We start from the raw sequence: 22,506 nt of genomic DNA on the forward strand, positions 1-22,506 counted from the left end.
ACAGGGAACGATCAGGGAACGATCAGACAGTGCACTATATAGGGTATAGGGATCGATCAGACAGTGCACTATATAGGGGACAGGGATCGATCAGACAGTGCACTATATAGGGGATAGGTAACGATCAGACAGTGCACTATATAGGGGACAGGGAACGATCAGACAGTGCACTATATAGGGGACAGGGAATGATCAGACAGTGCACTATACAGGAGATAGGGAACGATCAGACAGTGCACTATATAGGGTATAGGTAACGATCAGACAGTGCACTATATAGGGGACAGGGAACGATCAGACAGTGCAATATAGGGTATAGGGATCGATCAGACAGTGCACTATACAGGGGACAGGGAATGATCAGACAGTGCACTATATAGGGTATAGGTAACGATCAGACAGTGCACTATATAGGGTATAGGGAACGATCAGACAGTGCACTATATAGGGGACAGGGAACGATCAGACAGTACACTATATAGGGGACAGGGAACGATCACAGACAGTGCACTATATAGGGGACAGGGAACGATCAGACAGTGCACTATATAGGAGATAGGGAACGATCAGACAGTGCACTATATAGGGGACAGGGAACGATCAGACAGTGCACTATATAGGGGACAGGGAACGATCAGACAGTACACTATATAGGGGACAGGGAACGATCAGACAGTGCACTATATAGGGGACAGGGAACGATCAGACAGTGCACTATATAGGGGCACTGTATAGGGGAACGATCAGACAGTGCACTATATAGGGTATAGGGAACGATCACAGACAGTGCACTATATAGGGGACAGGGAACGATCAGACAGTGCACTATATAGGGGACAGGGAACGATCAGACAGTGCACTATATAGGGTATAGGGAACGATCAGACAGTGCACTATATAGGGGACAGGGAACGATCAGACAGTACACTATATAGGGGACAGGGAACGATCAGACAGTGCACTATATAGGGGACAGGGAACGATCAGACAGTGCACTATATAGGGGACAGGGAACGATCAGACAGTGCACTATATAGGGTATAGGGAACGATCACAGACAGTGCACTATATAGGGGACAGGGAACGATCACAGACAGTGCACTATATAGGGGACAGGGAACGATCAGACAGTGCACTATATAGGGGACAGGGAACGATCAGACAGTGCACTATATAGGGGACAGGGAACGATCAGACAGTGCACTATATAGGGTATAGGGAACGATCAGACAGTGCACTATATAGGGGACAGGGAATGATCAGACAGTGCACTATACAGGAGATAGGGAACGATCAGACAGTGCACTATATAGGGTATAGGTAACGATCAGACAGTGCACTATATAGGGGACAGGGAACGATCAGACAGTGCACTATATATGGTATAGGTAACGATCAGACAGTGCACTATATAGGGTATAGGGATCGATCAGACAGTGCACTATATAGGGTATAGGGATCGATCAGACAGTGCACTATATAGGGGACAGGGAACGATCAGACAGTGCACTATATAGGGGACAGGGAACGATCAGACAGTGCACTATATAGGGGACAGGGAACGATCACAGACTGCACTATATAGGGGACAGGGAACGATCAGACAGTGCACTATATAGGAGATAGGTAACGATCAGACAGTACACTATATGGAGACAGGGAACGATCAGACAGTGCACTATACAGGGGACAGGGAATGATCAGACAGTGCACTATATAGGGTATAGGTAACGATCAGACAGTGCACTATATAGGGTATAGGGATCGATCAGACAGTGCACTATATAGGGTATAGGGATCGATCAGACAGTGCACTATATAGGGGACAGGGAATGATCAGACAGTGCACTATATGGGGGAAAGGGAACGATCAGACAGTACACTATATAGGGGACGGAACGATCAGACAGTGCACTATATAGGGTATAGGGAACGATCAGACAGTGCACTATATAGGGGACCGGGAACGATCAGACAGTGCACTATATAGGGGACAGGGAACGATCAGACAGTGCACTATATAGGGGACAGGGAACGATCAGACAGTGCACTATATAGGGGACAGGGAACGATCAGGGAACGATCAGACAGTGCACTATATAGGGTATAGGGATCGATCAGACAGTGCACTATATAGGGGACAGGGATCGATCAGACAGTGCATTATATAGGGGACAGGGAACGATCAGACAGTGCACTATATAGGGTATAGGGATCGATCAGACAGTGCACTATATAAGGGACAGGGATCGATCAGACAGTGCATTATATAGGGGACAGGGAACGATCAGACAGTGCACTATATAGGGTATAGGGAACCATCAGACAGTGCACTATATAGGGTATAGGGAACCATCAGACAGTGCACTATATAGGGAAAAGGGAATGATCAGAGTAAATATCTGGTTTCATGTTAGTGTCACGCTAGCAGCTCCAGTCCAGAGACACGACACACAGAGCGAATCATATGATCGAGTCGCTGAAGACCAGAAAACATATCGGATCCATTTTAATTCTGCACAGAATGATGTTTTAATGCGATATGGAGGAGATTAGGAGGATAAACGGTTTGACAGACTCGGAGTTAGAAACCTCTCTGACGAGTAGAGGAGACACACCAACATAAATTACTTTTCAAACATATCCTCATCAAAGATGATCACTCTTTTGCTTTAGGAACAGTTTCTTATTGAATCTACAAGAGGAATCTATTGGACAGTGGCTGTTATAAGCTGTCGAACGCGGCTTTACCGAGATCTGGCCGAGCTGTGATATAAACCACACGCTATTGGCTATTTATAAAAGGGGAGGAGCTACTCGTTATGCCCCGCCCTGTCTTTCTGTTTCAGTGGAAACTACATCAAAACACTGAATAACGCTGCGTGCTTCAAGGCACTTCAGTGGGCCTTCACAAAGCAATCTTAAAATTATTTTACCAACTCTCCAACTGATGCCTTCGCCTGGCTGACTTTAAAAAGGCTTTCATCATGTTCATAGTTTAGTTAAGCATGTGAATTGTTAATGCAGGGGTGTGACACCAAGGACGAGTTGAAGATGCTGTGTTTGGGTCTGTTTGTGTTCACGGGCGACGTGACGAAGATACATGATTAATCCTCGCTGTCACGTCTCATGAGTCGCCTTACATGTCCACACTTGTCAGTTTGAGGTTTTTTATGTGTGCGTCATATTGTTTCTCAATCACAGTGAACTTCTCTGTTTGTCTTCTGTTGACTGAGAATGATTTTTGTTTTGACTACTATATGATTCTAGCCCGGAGATGACAGGCATCTGCAATTCTGTATTATTGATAGAATTGATCATATTTTGAAATGGTCATATCATGAGAAATACAAGAGTTTGATCTGCACTATTGTTCAAAAGTTTGGGGTCTGTAAGATATTTTACTGTTCGCCAAGGCTGCATTTAATTAAGTTATGCCATACAATGTGTTTTGTGATGTTATCTTGTGTATGAATTTTACTTTAACATTTTGTTTGGTGCATTACAGTGCAGATTGTTTTGTGATCCTGTAATAATTCTATTATTTGAAAAATTTGTTTGTTACAAACTATATTGGACCCAAACCCAAAACATGCATCAAAGCGCTGACTCTTATTTCACGTGTTTACAATAAAGGCACAGAAACATAAACATCCTGTTAATTCTAAATGGTCAAAACACTAAATTATGATTATTTATGAACATTATAAGTGGTAAAAAAAAAGACACACAAAAAAAAAACATTTAAAAATGCCTTTTATTCATATAAACATATATTCATATTTATTTCACATATAAACATTGATCACCAAACATAAAGAGAAGCTCAACTGATTCATATGGATTTATTTTACCATCTCTTTATGAATGTTTTGAAGTGTCAGAGTTTTGGGTGAATAGTTTATTAATGGAGGGACAGAACGCTCTCAGATTTCATTAAAATGTCTTCGTTTTGGTTTGGAAGAACTCAAGTAAATACTGACAGAAATATCAGTTTAAGGTGAACTATGCCTTTAAAAACTGATCAGAGACAAATAATTCTGTTCTGTCCCTTTAAAATGAAGAATTCCTCTCAAGTTGCTAACAGAATAAATATGAGTGAACTCAGTGGATGGCTTTGTAGTGCTCTGCATCCACCCAAACACTCCCTCGACTCATTCTGACTGATTTCATGACATTCCCATCATCTCACTTCTGAACTGTGTGATGAACTATGAGTTATCTAGAAATTCCCAAAAACTCTCATATTTATCCCAACAGAACAGGCAATGTGCATTACGGGAAGAGAGACAAAAGTGACAAGAGTAAGTTTGTGTGTGTGTGTGTGTGTGTGTGTGTGTGTGTGTGTGTGTGTGTGTGTGTGTGTGTGTGTGTGTGTGTGTGTATGTGTGTGTGTGTGTGTGTGTGTGTGTGTGTGTGTGTGTGTGTGTGTGTGTGTGTGTGTGTGTCTGTCTGATGGGTAGGTTTAGGGGTTGGTTTAGTGTAAGGAGAAAGAATATACAGTTTGTATGGAATTGTCCCGATTTAGATAGCTAAGTAAACGTGTGTGTGTGTGTGTGTGTGTGTGTGTGTGTGTGTGTGTGTGTGTGTGTGTGTGTGTGTGTGTGTGTGTGTGTGTGTGTGTGTGTGTGTGTGTGTGTGTGTGAATGTTTGTGAGAATGCATACACAGGAAGATCTGAGGATCCCTCGCTGACAGGGCATCCATCCAGATAACTTTTCCTGCTCTGTGTCTGGGAACCCTGATGACTGGGAGAGAAAACAAAAGGAAGTTCAAAGGGTGTGAGGAAAGCTTGCTCTGATCTCAGCCTGAGGAGGTAATGCATTAACATTCACACTGCTGGTCATCAAAGACACTGTAAATGTGTGTGTATGTGTGTGTGTGTGTGTGTGTGTGTGTGTGTGTGTGTGTGTGTGTGTGTGTGTGTGTGTGTGTGTGTGTGTGTGTGTGTGTGTGTGTGTGCCAAATGATAAATTTCTTCCTGCCCCGGTGAAATCTTTGGATTTAAAAAAAAAGTGTATAATTTTTGTCATGTTAAAATCCCTCACTCACTCACTCACTCAGCTGAGAGATCAGCACATATTTAAAAGTTTTTTCCTTTATTTCCTTTATTTATTTCAAACTTTTTTTAGAAATTATTCATGTCTTAAAATAGCTTAACTCGACACCCTTGCCTCATTTAGTATCCGCAGTTCTATGAATATGCAAATGAGCCCCGCCTACACTCTGCTCAGAGATCCACTGGTTGACGATCACATGTTGATCTGATTGGTTACAAGGTAGTTTGTGACGTCAGAAACACCAGCGATTTCAAAGTGTGTTTTTGAGACTGTCTTTGGTTCACTGCAGTTTTAAGGAGAAAATACTCAGCAATGGTGTCGACTTATGAACTTACACATGGTTTGTCTTAAAGCAGATTAAAAACACCACATAGACACATAAACAACATTAAAAGCTGGATTTTCACCACAGGGGGACTTTAAACACTCAGCATGGCAACACTGAATTTGGTGAAGGACTGTCCGTTTGCCCAACCAATGGGGCAGAATGTTGAGAAAACCAGTACGAAAACAATCATTAATTTTTGCCATGTTAGTTAGTGGTGCACGAATTACAACCTTCACCTGAATATTAATTAATTATGAGCTCATGAACCTGCATGCATAATAGTTAAAGAAAAAAGTAGCTTTGTTTATGATGCTGTTAAATTAATGGTAATTTTTCATGACTCATTTTGAAAACTGAAGTACCGCTGTCCTTCTGGGCATCGTTCTTCCTCTACTTTTGCTTTCTCTCTCTCTCTCTCTCTCTCTCTCTCTCTTTTAATCATGTAAGTTGAAAACACAGAGCCAAATGTGAAGAATCCTCTGGCTGGAGTTTAGCAAAGAAACTCTCATTTCACCAGCACAATCTAACCCAATTCTCCAGTCTAAATCTGTGCGGAATAAATTGCCACAGAATACAAATGAAGGGGTTCAGAAGTCAAGATCTTGGCTTTTTTTTAATGAGGACAAAAACCTATCAACACATCTAACCTGTTCTGCTTCATTTACTGCCTTGCTCTCCCTGGAGTCTCCCTCTCTCTTTTTTCCTCTCTCTTTTTTCCTCTCTCTCTCTCTCTCTCTCTCTCTCTCTCTCTCTCTCTCTCTCTCTCTCTCTCTCTCTCTCTTTCTTTCCCTCTTGGGTTTGGTTTCTGCTGCTCTCCCCTCCTACATCTTCCAACATTTAAACCTTCACATTGCCAAGAGCGAACTCCGTTCCAGTACGGAAAGGTCATTTTAAATAAATAAAGCAGCGAGGAGGTATCTCGCCATCCCACTCTCATGCGTTAAAGACGCTGTGTGCCAGTTTTGTGCTTTTTATTTTTCTTCTAAAGCTTCATTTGCCTGGAAGGCACCAGAGAGAGAGTTAAACAAGAGGAGCAGGACTTCAGAATCCACACCTACTCAACGGCTATGTCTGTGTTAGTCACGGAGCGCTGCTTGATTCTTTAACTGTTGTCGGCTCTCGAACGGGATCCTGACATATTCACATCCCCTGAAAGCACAGCCGTGGCATTGCGGCTAAACAGCTGTGCTTGTTTGGCTTTGGCGAGATAAAAAAATACAATAGAGTGTGCAAGCGTGAACAATGCAAAAGACATCAACAATGCACAGCTATGAGACATCAAACAGAAACATGCCGCTTTTCCATGCTTTATTTTAAACATTTTACAAGACAATGGCAGATTCTATTAATATTATGTTTATTTTTTATAGCGCCTTTCAAGAACCCAAGGTCGCTTCCCAAAATAATACAAACCGTTGACAGACAAAAGCCCTATTCGCACTGGATTAGTATTATCTGGGGACCACATGTGATTTAGAAATGACCACATCTGAATTTCATGTGGCGCATTCGCACGGGAAAAGCGAAGCCTGTGATTTTACTTGAATTTACTGACTTATCTCCCGGATATGATGTCAATATAGCCTGGAAATCCAGACCTATATCTGAAAGATTAATGGTCTGGCATCGACTAATGAAAATCGGCCAGCTCGAGGGGCGGCACCAAGCATGCATTTGAAATGACGCAATCTCACTGCACGCAATAGATAACACTACGACCAATCACAACAAGCCCCATGCGCTTAGCTACCAGCGGAGCTAACTGGTAGATTAGACTCTCGCCGTATCCGGTCGGCAAAACAGCAAAAACGCCCTTCTTGCAAAGGAATGATTCGAGCGCCGTCTTCTGTTCCTCTTTTAGATAAAAAGCCAAGTCTAACTCGTTCATTGTAGCGGCCAAAGCCGTTTCAAACAACTGGTGTTCATCCAGAGCCATCTTGCAATGTTTACTAATGACTTCGACGTCACAGCGCTGTCGTCATCTCGCCTCTGGCCCGCCTATATCAGATAACCCGATGTGATTGGTGCAGCTCGGATACAAGGGCATATTTAATGAGCATCATTACTGGACGCCAGAGTAAACTCGCTGAGCAAATTCAGCTTGTGCTCTCGTGAGAACTCTGGATTTCCAGGGTACTGTCAATAGGCTATTGCTTGGAAATGTCTTGTAGTTATTATAGCTGTATGATATATCATAAACAGAAGAACGTTCCTTACCACATGCTGCGATACATGTCATCCATCTCCATCTAATCATTCTTTTTGTTTTTGCTCTTCTGATGGTTTTCAGCTTTCTCTTTCTGCAGATTGTATAGGCTAGTTGTATCATATGGTGTATAGCGATGTGACCCAGCACCCAAAATACTATCAAAACACTCCAACGCCGCCTCCATTCTTCACGAAAGATGGATAAAAAAGCGCACAAGAAACAAATACCTTGAAAAATTATAAACGACCCCGCCAAATCACAGAGATGCCGATTCGCACGGGACTAATATTATCACAGGACCTCGGTGTTCGGAGAAATATGGAAGGTCATTTGCGGGGGAATTTTTACTTTACAAATTACAGACATGGCCGATTCGCACGGGATTAAGATCACAGACAACCTCCGCAATTATTACACATGACTAGAGGTCACCAGGTAATACTTATCCTGTGCGAATAGGGCTAAAGAGACAAGCAATCTGCTTATTATAACAATCAAACAAGCAGAAAAGCAGATGGAGACAACAAATAACTACAAATAATTAACATGAGAAGTTATAGAATCAGAGAAAACATCAATTTCGATAAAGTAAACATGTAACATAAATACTAAAAAAGTGGAAGACAGAGAAGTGTAGAGGAAAATGATTATTTACTGAGAATAGATGAGTTTTAAGCTGAGATTTAAAGGTCTGGAGGTTATAAACGCGTGGATAACAGTTTCAGCATTTCCAAAATTAAGAGAGGGGCATATACAAACAATATTCTGCAAGTGGAAGAGGCATGATTTGACAATCTGACCAATGTGTGAGTCAAAACGTAACAAGGAGTCGAACAATCTGGTCTAATCTGAACACCATCGATATCATTGAAAATGTCATGCCGGAGTAACCTCTGTGATTTAGGGCCAATCAACAGGATTTCAGTTTTGCCAGCATTTATCTGTAAGACGTTATCAGACATCCATGTTTTAAGTTCCTGAAGGCAAGAGATAACAGAAGCAGGTGGACAAGCTGAGTTAGGTTTAACCGTGAAATAAATTTGAATATCATCAGCGTAACTATGAAAGTTGAGACCATGCCGTCTGATGATCTGTCCTGGTGGCAGCACATAAATGAGAAATAAAACAGGACCAAGTACAGAACCTTGAGGTACACCATGAGAAATAGTGACGGTACGGGATCAGTTCTCACCTATCCTAACAAATTGCTGTCTATCCGATAGATATGAAGTTAACCACTGAAGAGCAGCACCAGTGATACCTATTGCAGAAAATGTACATCTTCACCCTTTATTCAAAATTTTAATATTAATAAAGTTTTGTAAGCCTTACTTTGTGGTTGTGCTTTTATTAGTGTCAACGCAATGAAACACCATCATCATTTTTGGGCAGAAATTTTGAACACACATTAAAAAAATATTAATATTAAATATTAATTACCGATTATGTTGTAGTCAAGCTTTTTTTCTGTCAGCTTTTTGTTTTTCTATGCACTTTTTTTTATTTTATTTTTTATGTAGTAAGTGTCAACCTGTAGATGTTGTTTGCCTTTTTGTCACCAAATAATTTTGTCAGATAAAACCTTAACCAAGTTTAGGGTTTATTCTTCCCTCATATTTAAATATGTATATATATATATGTATTTTCCTCATATTTTGATCATTGGAACAATAAAATCAAATATCCCCTCTGGATATCACTTTTGGCCACTATTGTATTAAAATATTATATTATTTAAATATAAAAAATTGTTTAATGTATGTAATTTTTTTAATTATTATTATATTTAAATGTATTTGTTTATTTAAATTATTATTAAGATGCTGATTTTATTTAAATGTATTTAATTATTATTATTATTATTGACATTTTAGTTGTGTAACTAAAATATACGTCTTTATATAATTCTTTTATTTTTAAAATGATTTTTTTTTTTAAATAGTTTTCAATGTTCTGTGGCCAAAGAAAGAGTTCCCACCACAATAAGTCTGTTACTAATTTTTTTTTTATTCTCATGATTTATATGTATCCTCTTAGAAAGGCATTAATCTTTCAGTACAGTTGATGTTGGCTTCGTTAAGCATTTGTATTTGCGTTCCATATCCCTTTTATTAGGTGTTCCTATTGTGGTCTTCCGACATTCACCTGTGCAGCGTCTCCATATCACTGAGCCCAGCCCTTCCCACAATACTCAGGGAATGCAGTGTGTTACATCATCTCGAGCGCTTTATCAGATCCTGGAACAGTGGAGGGTAGAGGACTCTCAAAGGGTGTTTTGTCTTTCCTAGGGCTTAGAACTCTCTGAACTCACGGCTTACCCCGCTCAGACACGGGTATTTGTTTACAGCGGCCCAAATTTGGGGCTTTTTATCACAAGCTTCGAGAGGCTTTGGGAAGAGGAAGTGCTATAGAGCCGGGTTTCTTATCAGCAGAAAGATATAAAAGCAAATCCGTTGGGTAATCCAGCTGTCTTCTTTCAGTTATTAGTTAAATAAACAGCAAATAAATCATTTGTCCAGAAATGGTGACAGTTATCAGTGATTGTTCATCAGTAGTTATTTTTTATTAATTAGTTATAAAGTCATTATAATGGGGGTTTAATCTAAGGCAATATCAAAAGTTATTCCAAGATATCCAAACCAATGAAAAACACATTTCATTTCGCAGAATCCGCATCACAGTAATGATAATTTATAATTTAAATTTATTTCGGCTGTTTTCTATTTTATTTACCTGGTTCCGTTCTCCTTCTTCATTTTACTTCATTTCTTTTTTAAGCTATATTTCTTTTCAGTTTGTCTATTTCAATTATTGTTTTGGCAATATTGTAAATAAGTCATGCAAAGATGTAGTTGTTCTTGGAGTCAATTGTTTTATTTGTGATAATGCAATGAAACATGCCAGATTGTGTGCCATAATTTTTGGCCAGAAATTTTGAACACATGCTAAAACAAGTGAACCAAAAAATATTAATAACTCATTATGTTGTTGTCAATGTATGCTTTTTCCTGCTTGCTTTTTGTTTTTCTGTACACTTTTTTTTTTTTTTTTTGTATAGTAAAATAATAATAATAATAATTCTCGCCAATTAATTTTGTCAGATAAAAACAGTTTAGTGTTTGGGTGTTTTGTCTTTTACCTGGTTCCTTTCACCTATGCTTCCCTTCATTTCACTTCATTTCTATTTTAAGCTATATTACTTTTTTAGTTTTGTCTATTTCAAGTACTGTATTGGCAATATTGTACATAATAAGTCATGCAAATAAAGCTTTTATGACTCTAATAACATCATCATCACAAAGAAAAAAATTTATCACCACATAATTAAGGTATGTAATAGAAATAATAATAGCATATATAGCAAGAGGTAAAAAGAGAAACAAATAATAAAAATAATCCACTCCCACCGCCCTTCAATATAACTAACATAAATCTTTAAATGGAATTGAAATAATTGTCTGTTCTTTTTGAAGAACGAATCCTGCTTTGACGTGGTAATGTTATTATAGGGCAAAATGATTTAGTAAAAGCTGAATTAAAAGAAAATATCTACATTAAAAGAAAGTTAGTATTTTTTTAATGTGTAGTGGTTAGAAGTCGAAGTCCACATTCTGTGAGAAGCTCTGCTATGGGAATGAATGGGTGCTGTAGAAGCCCCGCCCCATCCGGTTGCTCTTTCCAATGAAAACGCACGATGCACCATGACGTGACGTCACGCACACTGGCGTCGTGTCGGGATTGGAATGTAACAGAGTAACAATCGGAACAACTGAGCAATAGGTGTTTGGGTTCGCGAATCAAGGAACTCAGTTGATTTTATTCACCAAGGAAACATCCTGTGAAACTCGCCCGTGTTTTTCTCGCTAAACGGGAAACGTCGCTTTCCAGAGCCGGTGTCCCGATGAAGAGGACATCCACTTCTTGCGTGTGTGAAGGTCCACTGAGAGCGCAGGAATAAGAGAAATGCAGGGATTCGTGAGGTTACGCTGATCTGCCCCGTGTGTGTTATTGTTTCTGAGGTGAATGCATGGAGTTACGCTTTAGTTTAGCCTGGACGTGTGGTTTGGAAACGCAAAGCATCGGAGATAAACCTCGGTCGTTGTATTATTATTTACGACTTTGCATGTTTTCCAACGGGACCCCCTGCTCTCCAAAGACCCCATGAGTCAGTGCCGCCGCAACTCTCCGGTGCGACGCGTTTCGTTGTGTTTTTATTAACCCGCCGCGGGAAAACTAAATCAGCGAGTATTTATACCTGATTGTGTGTTTATAATTATCAAAACCGGTGCGTTTGCTGTAGGCAATGGCTGCACTGTGAAATGTCGCTAGTACTAGACAGACGAGGGAGATCGAGGAGCCCGATGTAAAATCGCCCACATGCGCTGGATCAATCGCTTGCTGTTTGCTGATCGGAATCTGAAGAGTTGTAAATCCTCGCAGGCTGGAAGATGGCGGAGCGGTACTATAGCTGGAGGAGGTGGTGCGGCTGCTTCTGCTGAGATACAAACTTGAGATTTATTTGCAAACACCGCGATCTGGACACATGCAGGCCAAAAAACGATATCTGATCTCGCTCTTGACTGGCGCCTTTCTAGTTTTGCTCTTTTACTTCGGAGGAGGGTCGGTCCCGGGTCCGGCGGCCACGGGGTCCAGGAGCCGACATGGATATAATCGTCCCGATCAACCGTGGCCGCACTTTTCCGATCCCTTACAACACTTCATCCCGTGGGACCATTCGGACACGGAGGAATATAACGTGCATATATCGCCCAGGCAGAAGAGAGACGTTAACTCGAGCGTTTACAAGGGCAAACGGTGCCGCATGCAATCATGCTTCGACTTCACTCTATGTCAAAGGAACGGATTCAAAGTCTACGTGTATCCGCAGCAGAAGGGCGAGAAGATCTCGGAAAGTTACCAGAACATTTTATCCACCATCGAGGGCTCTAGGTTTTACACTTCTGACCCTGGTCAAGCGTGTTTGTTCGTCCTGAGCTTAGACACTCTTGATCGAGACCAGTTATCGCCACAGTACGTGCACAATCTCAAAACCAAGGTGCAGAGCTTGCCTCTTTGGAACAATGGTAGAAATCACCTCATATTTAATTTGTATTCGGGCACATGGCCTGACTACACGGAAGACTTGGGCTTTGACATTGGTCAGGCCATGATGGCCAAAGCAAGCATCAGTATGGAGAACTTCAGACCTAACTTTGACATATCCATCCCGTTATTCTCCAAGGATCACCCAAGGACCGGAGGGGACAGGGGGTACTTGAAATACAACACCATTCCACCTTTTAGAAAGTATATGTTGGTATTTAAGGGGAAACGCTATTTGACTGGCATCGGCTCAGACACGAGGAATGCCTTACATCATGTTCATAACGCGGAGGATGTAGTTCTTCTCACCACCTGCAAACATGGCAAAGACTGGCAGAAACACAAGGACGCGCGATGTGACCAGGACAACGCCGAGTATGACAAGTGAGTCCTCAAAATTTGGTTTTTCTCATGTGGTCGCGATATTTCATAAATTTCCCTGTCAATCGTAATACTACAATAATTGTTTTTTTTTTTTACCACATGGAACTTAAGTTAAAATTTAAAGTGACAAAAATTAGCTTGTTACACTTAGCAATGCGTTAACCTTCGCTGCTAATATACATTTCTCCTGGTTGATCAGGTTTCAGTAGTCTACCTAAGTTATAACGTTTTTATTTTAAAATGTATGAGGTCAGTAATGAATATGCTACGAATTGCCTATTAATCCAATTAATTGTATTGTTCTCCATTCTAATAACTTAATAGCTTACCTGTGAAAATGTCGCCATTTACCCTGTGTCTATTTTGGTTGTCGTCACTGTTCTAACGGTTTTAACGGTTTAAAACTTCACAGCGCGCGAAAGTAGGCTGTCCGCCACTTTACACACCATGCATATTTAATTAGGTAAACACCTATGCATTTTATGATTGGTTGTATTTTGCTAAACTACTCTCTATATGACATTGTAGTACCAACCCAGATTGCGGTTTTTAAATACCAAATGTGAAACCAAACCTCGCTTAAAGGGATAGTTCACCCAAAAATAAAATTTGTCATCACTTACTCACCCTCAAGTTGTTCCAAACCTGTATGAGTTTCTTTAGTTTGTTGGACACAAAGGAATATATAAAAAAAAAATGTTTGTAACTTGCAGCCATTGACTTCCATAGTATCTTTTCCTATTAATCAACTGTTTGATTACCAACATTCTTCTAAATATCTCAACAGAAGAAAGAAACTCAAAGGTCTGGAACAATTTGAGGGAGAGAAAATAACAATCTTCATTTTTCAATGATGTATCCTTTTAACTCGGAGACATAACACATAAGTGGCCTTAACCTGAGGTTTTAAAGGAACGTTTAAACAAGATAACGCACACAAAGTCAAAAAGCCTGTGATATTTTGGGAAAGTGGTTACCATGGTAAAGTTTTGTATGGGAAAGTTGCCTTTTACATTGCAAACTGGGTCACAATTTACTTTATTGTTTGCAATGTCTACTCTATAATTACATAAATACTAAGTGTGTACTTGTTTCATAATTACACTTTCTTGCCATTGTGATTATAACTTAGAATACCAGTTGGACACGGCTGGGCCACTTGAAAGATGTTTTGTAAAGCATCGTGCTGTCCAATTTAGCCAGCAATGTGCCATTTTTACACAAGCTGTTTCAGTGAATTGTCATCTTGAATATTTTTGAAGCACTGCTTCATGTGCCATGGAGACCAGCAGAGCTGTGTTTTTACACCGGATTGCGACACTTTTATTGCTTCAGAAAGCCATTTGACATGACAAACACATTTCAGGTACAATAGTGAGCTGTTTTTTAATATCCCAACTCTATTGCACTCATTGTAAAACACCTCCACCATGGGAATTTTACCCAAAATCTCAGATATTATAGCAAGTTAGCAATCCAATCTGGATATGTTTGGACACGTCTCATATGCTCGAAATATAACACTCTCTCAGCAGAGAAGAACGGGCATATGACCTTGCATAATTAGAAAGCTGACTCCAGTGTAAATAAACCGTAATTGGAATCTTTTTTTTGTCCTGAAATGTTTACACGCTCACAAGTAGTTCGGTCACGCTAGCCGCGATTTCTGATTAAACAGATAGAAGTTAATCAATAATCCACTTTTAACTGTTGCCAATCTCTAAAATGGATGGATTGCATAGTCAAGCACATTGAATCGCAATCCGTTAGAATTCACTGATACATTGTGAGGGTAATTACCTGGTGCATATCACTTCAAAAACAGCCTGAGTGCTCATTAATGGGATTTCAGACTCAGTCAGCGCTCTATATCCCACTCACTCCTGGTTAGTCATGGCTCTAATGCTGGTCGGTGTAGATGCAGATATTTTTGGCACCATGTTTCTCCCTCCCATGATGCTGCCGAGGTGCTTCTCAGCAGGATGTGGTGCTGTTAATTGGTGTGTGTGTGTGTGTGTGTGTGTGTGTGTGTCTGTAGGGCAGAACAGCTGTTTGGAACATGAGCGAGCTGAGCCATGCAAAAATGACCCAGCTTGACGGGTCTGCAATTTTTTTTTTTTTGGTTTATTGTTGGTATTTGCAATTTGACAATGTTTCTTTGGCAGTCTGAAAAATATGTAATAGAGTGTATATGCATTGAACACACTCCCTCAGTCGGACTGAGTGGCAGAAGAGCTGCTGAGTGACTGGATTTAACTGAGAAAGCGAACGATTATCAGTTAAACTGAAGGTTGGTCTTGATATAGTGTTCCTTACAACTTACCAAAGATCCAGTCATCCGTGGATATTGACATGCAGCCAGGAATCGTGTTTCCTGACATTTATATGAGCCTGATTTTGATACGGGAAATACATAAGTAAATTTGCCTGTGAACACGTCATATAAATACAATATAGGTAGATCTAAATTGATGGTTAATATTGAGCTGATGAGTTGTCAATACAATATATAACAATATAATATATAGGGTGTGATTTTTACCCCTAAATTCTGCATGTTCTCAATGATAACTGCAAATCCACCTTTCGCTGCCAGCTTTTAAAATGACTTGCATCTGAATGGCTTCAGGCACCACTGGTCCATGCCAGACTCGTCTTTGAGACTTGGCCCAGCGATTGAAATTCCTCCATGCCACGGTTTGGAATTTACCAAGCTGGAATAACTCAGCAGTGCCAAGCGTTATTAAACAATAGATTCATTCAGTTCTCTGTCACAAAAGCACAGCGCTGGTCACTTCCCCAGCTGGACGAGTGGAGGAAATCCAATCTGCCTCGGTGTGATTTGTGGAAGTTGTCACATTGATCTGATACAGATGAAGGAAATGATTTCAAATCCCCTTTCTGCAAACGATATTCAGTCTGCTATTAGACTCAGTCATAGTCTGAAACTTTCTTTTTTTCCGTGGCGTCCTAATCTTGTTTCCTGGAAAATGAGTCACTGCATAGATGTAGAAGGGTAATATTTGCAATGTCAACATTTGTTCCCTTACAGTATCCGTGTTTTTTTTTGTTTCTCCTTTAATACCTAACCAGATTCTTCAGACTTCATTAACTGTGTCCCTTAGCTTCTCCTCACCAGGGCATTCAAGGACACCGCAAGGACCTAATTTAATATTTCATCTCTTAGCCTATTCCTGCTCTTAGCCTCTTTAATCATTGCAAAACAAACCAGTTTCCCCACCTGTAGTTTGATGGATGGCTTTCTGCTGAATGTCAGCTTTACACTGGATGACACAAATGAAAATTTTGGCCGATATCGATAACCGATAATTCTTTATATTTGAAAGCCAATAACCGATATATCGGCCGATAAATCCAAAGTTTTATATCATTTTTGAGAGCCTGATTACAAAAACAAGAGTCTCATCATTAAAATTCATGTCCCGAACACACAATTATAATGATGTTCTCATTATAATTTTATGTAGCCTAAATGACAGGGATGCGCTGCACATGTTGCATTGATTAATCACTCCTTTTTTAAGTGATTTCAATCATATTTCAAGCAATTCAAAAGCATCATGTTGAACAGTGCGCATCTGAAGAGTCTCAGCTGAAGGAAATAATCTATTATTTATCGGCTTTAATATATATCGGCTACATTTTCTCATCAGGCCGATAATGATAACATTAAAAATAAACATATATCGGCCGATACCGATATGGTGGCTGATCTATTGTGCATCCCTAGCATTAGTGTTCGTTTTCATGGAAGGGCTGTAGTGAACACTGTGGTTTAACTTGTTTAATTTCTTGCATTTCTGTCTGTGCTATCCCACTGTTTTTGTTATTTGTTTCTGTTGTCTTGTCACATTAATAATAAATCATGAATTTTTCATGATCTCACCTCAGTCAGATAAAGTAGGGGCCCAAGCTTGTGTGACAAATGCTAATGTGAGGTAATTAGCCTGAATAGAGTTCTGCTTAATTACTGTTAGTTGATTATATATTTTCTGTGCATAATGTGCTTGGGCGAAGACGGGCTTTATCTGATCGCAGCCTTGGATAAATTGCATGTTAAAGCGAGGAGGTAATTTGTGTGTGTTGTTTAGTTTGAAGTGTTTCCTTCACAAATGAGCTTTTGAAGGTTTCTGCTGTAATTTAATGATTTTTAATAATTAAAAACTCATTGAAATATTGGAGAGGTCGAGGCGTAGATCTTATCCCAGCAGGTTTGCTATGTGTGTGTGTGGGTTTTGTCCGTTTGTCTGGGATCCGCGTCCCTCGACTCATTGACCCACTTTCAGTGGGATTAACACAGGAATATTCCCTCCGGCCACAGTAAAAGACCACCAGGCGGATTCGGAAACGGACGTTGCAGTCTAAACTGGTGTAAGTCAATTATTACTAACTAAGTGTAACTACAACCAGCTCTTGGAGAGAGAAAAGTAGCATGCTTTGAAGTTAAGTTTTGAATGTGAAAATCTAGTCCAAGCCGTAGCGATAGAACTGGCAGTCATTGAGAAAAACAGAACACAATTTTTTTTCCGTTTGATCCAAAGCCTGTCAATGAGCTCTTGAAGAGTATGAATTAATAAGTGGGATTTAGAATCGGAAAAGCGTCTTTCATTCCTTCTCCATGCAGCGCCAGGAAAACATGTTCACTGAAAGGAATTTGCAAAACAGGCCGTTGATTGGTTCACATTTGAGTGGGATTTCTAAGAGCATATGTCTTTTTAAAAGGACATTATTAAATGTATCTGAAGTGTTCATAAACTCTTCCGGACTGATTCTGTAAGAGATTTTGATCATTTCTCCCAACATTAATATACACTACCGTTCAAAAGTTTGGGGTCGTTGAGATTTTTTAAAATTATCTTGTTTAAAAAAGTCAAATTGTAAAAGCATTATTTTGATTAAAAAAAATTTTCTAGATAGATATTAGTAAAATGTATGGAAGTTTGTTTCCGCTATAAAGACAATTACGACTTCTCACAATTGTGAGTTTACATCTTAACTCGCAATTCTGACTTTATATCAGTTAAGACCAATTCTAAGGAAAAAAAGACTGACTTTTTTCCTCAGAATGATGAATTTATATTATACAATTGTGAGGAAAAATGTCAGAATTGTGAGATAAAATGTCGCAATTACCTTTTTTATTTTTTATTCTGTGGCGGAAACAAGCTTCCATAAAAAAGTGATCTATTCCTGTGATCAAAGCTGAATTTTCAGCATCATTACTCCAGTCTTCAGTCAGTGTCACATGATCCTTCAGAAATCATTCTAATATGATGATTTCATGCTCAAGAAAATTCTTTACTGTCATTTTAATGCATCCTTGCGGAATAAAACTATTAATTTCTTCACCTTTTCAACAGTAGTGTAAAAAAATGGGAATATCCAATTAGGGGTCGACCGATTAATCGGTCGGACGATTAATCGGCCGATTTTTAGCATTTTTTAACATAATCGGCATCGGCCAATATCCAGTATATCAAGCCGATTATTAGGCGGGCGCATCTGTGGGCAGCCTAGTGTTGTTGTTGTTGTGGAACACATGTTCGACGCACGCTGTGCCTGGAGTCATTCTCCAGCAGAGTGAGCAGACCTCATCCAGTGCGTAAGGAAGGAGCTAAGTTCCTTGGAGAAAACTCCTTTATATTTAATTAAAACCTTTTGATATGTTACTGCCAACTTCGAGAAAAAATATGAGTAGGCGACATGACGTTCGGCTACTTTGGATATTGATAGCGTAATTGAGGTTGCATAGCACAGCAGAAGGGTTGCTATCATGTCACAATAAGTAAGCAAGAATTTTGCAATTACAGACAGAGAATCTGATACTTTTATTTGTTCTGTTTTGTGTGTCTTATATTTGAGAGGGTTGTCACTCAATGCAGAGAAATAAGTTATAAAAAAGTGACCAACGCACTATAGGTTAGTGAAGGACTGGCTTTGCTTTGCTAGCGTCGTCGCTAGGGTTGGGTAGCTACAGACAGACCCGGTGCTAATACGGCACTGGTGCCTTAACGACCGTTATTTACCGGACCGAATATCAGTGCGGATTTCTGTGCTTCATTTCAGTGCTACTGTTATGCCTGTGCTTCTCTTGGATGCTCTGAAAATGGACGTTAGAAACGTGACGCTAGTCAGCAGTTAACTTTAGCATACTGTTAGCTAGTAGCTGGATTAAACATGGTTAAAATGCTGGCCAACCAGTGTAATGTGTGACTGTATTTCACTGTAGACTAGGGGTGGAACGGTACATGTATTCGTATTGAACCGAAACGGTACGGGCGTCATGGTTCGGTGTATAAATTTACATGGAGAATACATGGTATAAAAATAAATAAAACTCACGTGCAAATTAATTCATGTAATGCGGAACTACTGTTAGATACGCGGGTTCTTTGGGGACACCTAATCTGTAGCTCCGCCTTAGCTCTGAAGCAGGCTGCGATGTAAAGATTGCAATGCTGCAATATGGTGTGTGTGTGTGAGAAAGAGAGAGAGGGAGACTCGGGAGAGGGAGAGAGGGGCGCGGGCGCGATCGAAAAGTCGCGTGTGTTTAAAGTCGCAAAGTGTTTACTTATATTTGTGTGTGTGAGGCGCGGATGCGATCGAACAGTGGAAACATAAAAACATACTCCGTCATTTTGTTTATACAAGACATCATTCAAACTGCAAAGTGTTTAAGTTACTGTTAATTAAAATTAAGGAAAACAAATATATTAATCTGAAATGTAGCAAATACATTTTCAGTTCATTCAGGTACAATTACCAAACATATCTCAAGGTCACAACAAGTGCAGATTGGTCAAGTGTTCAATAAATGTTTTTGTTGAGAAATCTTGTCTATCTTAAGTTTGAGTTACATTTGATCTTTCAAATAGAGGTAAAAAACAAGCACATAATCGGCCAAATATCAGCCAAAATAAATCGGCAGCATTAATCGGCCATCGGCCGACCCGGATTTCAAAAGATCGGCATCGGCCTGAAAAAACCCATATCGGTCGACCTCTATATCCAATGGTTTCCTTCACATAGGAGTCTTTATTAGGGCCCAAGCCCTGAAAGGGCTATATATAAATCTATATAGAAGTAATGCATTGAATAATACGTTGTTTAAATTGTGTAAAACGTGAATACGTCTGTTAAAGAGTGTATGTGTACAAAGAGAATCTCAATGCTTACTAAACTTTTTTTTTTTTTTATAAAAGTTGCTGATAACTTCTGGATTTGAAATAAAAAAAAGTGAGTATGTGTTTGTGGTACAGCCGTGAATCAGTTGCACACTGCAAACGCAGCATATGTGAAAGCACCTGCACCGCATACACACAGCACACAATCACAGTATGTGTGAAACGAGCGTTAACCTCTGCTTTCTCATCTTACACATCACACTCCACTGTTATGGTGGCCATTTCAGTAGATTTACTCACTAACATTGCTGTGGAAACACAATAAGAATGGAAACTAAAATATAGCTGCGAGCATATTAGTTGCCCTAAAGGCATCGGGTGGCGGTGCCACCGGCTTGGGCCCGTCATCGCTGCTCGCAGCTATATTTTTAGTCTAGAGTTGTTTATCAGCCAAACTGGACTTATACTGGACTCCCCCGTGACCATTAGCCACGAGTGTTAGCTTGGCCTTTGATCCAGCTCTCAGGGGAGATGGTCTTCCACGTCTGTCTGTAGATCAGCCTCACAGCGTCACACAGCTGTTTGCATGTTCATTTAGTGCTAAAATAATCAATCCACCCTTCCTCAGTGCCAGACCTGTCAGATCCAGCTTCGCACTCGTTCTGGGACGCATGAAAACATTCTGCATCATTCGGAAGTGCAGGTGTTATTTAGTGTTAAAATGCTGTACAGCCATAGCAGTGTGGTGGTGTTGCTTTTTTGTTGCAGATGATTTTAAAAATGACTTTTTTTGCTGTAAATTACAGCTGCTTGATTCTGGATAAATTGACAATCAGGATTTGGTTTTGCTTTAAGTTTGTTTCGGCACCGAATAAAACATTTTTGCGACTATTTATCTCACAATTGCGAGTTTACATCTTGCAATTCTGACTTTTTTCCCTCACAATTGCGAGATCTGCATGATGTATACATGACACAATGCATAATTGAATATTCAAATGATTAAATGCACATTGTGCGTCACGATTTCAGCTGAAGCATGAATTGTTGTCTGACTGAATAGCTTTTAAAGAGATCCGGATTGGCTCATCAGAAAGCGACGTTTTAACAACTTCAGGGTAATTCGCAAGACATGTTGCCTTTTATTGGTCGTATCATGGACTCCATCAAGTGTTGAAACAAAGCTCTGACCGCAAGGAGCAAAACCAAACATTTTTCATTTCTGTTCAGAGGAATTTAAAGGGGAATTGTGTAAATCCTATTGCGTTTTGTGTGTGTCATACATGCACGTCTACTGGGAAACTGTATAGGACAGTGGGGGGCTGCTATAGAAAGAGTGTTTTGTTTAAGTGCGAGCTGATCTAATGGCTCTCGCCCAAGCCGTTTTATGGTTTGGTTTGACTACCTCTCCAGTGAAACGGCTCTCTTGCCCCCGGGCGCTGAGGGGATCCTTTGTGTAAAAGTTTGCTCAGATTCTTTCGCAGCCTGTGCCTTGTTGACACCGAGGCCCTTTCTCATCCCCCACAGGAACCCATTCCTCTGCCAAAAACTCTGGAACAACTTCCCTCCCCCTTCAGACTTCCCATTACAAGTCGGATTCACAACAGTGTGAAACAAGCCTGATTTCTGCCATGGCTTTTGAATTCTGGAAGGCATCAATCAAAAGGCCACACAAAGACGCTGGCGACTCTTATTTGTGGCTTCCATGATACTTTATGGTTCGGTGAGCAGTGTGGGTTGTTTAAGGGAGATTCCCAAAAATGTTAATACTTTATTTACTCGCCCTCAAACATGTTGGACTCCTTTTCTTCTGCTAAACACCAAAAAACATTTCAGTACAATAGAAGCCAGGTTGTTTTGGACCCCATTGACTTCCATTGTATGGTCAAAACATTCTTCAAAATATCATCTAGTAAGTAAGTCATGAAAAATTTAAATACTTAATTTTATTTACTCACCCTCATGTCGTTCCAAACCTGTATGACTAATTTTCTTCTGCTAAACACCAAAAAAACAAACAATTTTGTTCCCACCTAATACAATAAAAGCCAATGAGGTTGTTTTGGACCCCATTGACTTCCATTGTTCATCTAGAAGAAAGTAAGTCATGAAGGTTTGGGACTGCGTGAGGGAATGACAACAGAACTATCCTTTTAAAGTCCCCCTGTGGGGAAAATCCAGCTTTTAATGTGGTTTATTTGTCTATGTGCTTTAAGACAAACCATATGTAAGTTCATAAGTCGACACCATTGCTGAGTATTTTCTCCTTAAAACTGCA

The 22,506-nt window shown here is 39.9% G+C and overlaps 1 protein-coding gene across 1 annotated transcript in view; it reads left to right on the forward strand.

Moving 5' to 3' along the window:
* The first annotated feature begins 11,310 nt into the window (after window positions 1–11,310).
* LOC309510892 (exostosin-1b) overlaps window positions 11,311–22,506 on the forward strand; it is a 115,503-nt gene continuing 104,307 nt past the window's right edge. Inside the window, exon 1 of the mRNA XM_082185869.1 lies at window positions 11,311–13,083. Coding sequence (XP_082041995.1) covers window positions 12,140–13,083 — 944 coding nt within the window. The 5' untranslated portion in view covers window positions 11,311–12,139. The remainder of the gene's footprint in view (window positions 13,084–22,506) is intronic.

This window comes from Leuciscus leuciscus, assembly GCF_965113295.1.
Source record: "Leuciscus leuciscus genome assembly, chromosome: 12".
In the NCBI taxonomy this organism is placed as follows: domain Eukaryota; kingdom Metazoa; phylum Chordata; class Actinopteri; order Cypriniformes; family Leuciscidae; genus Leuciscus; species Leuciscus leuciscus.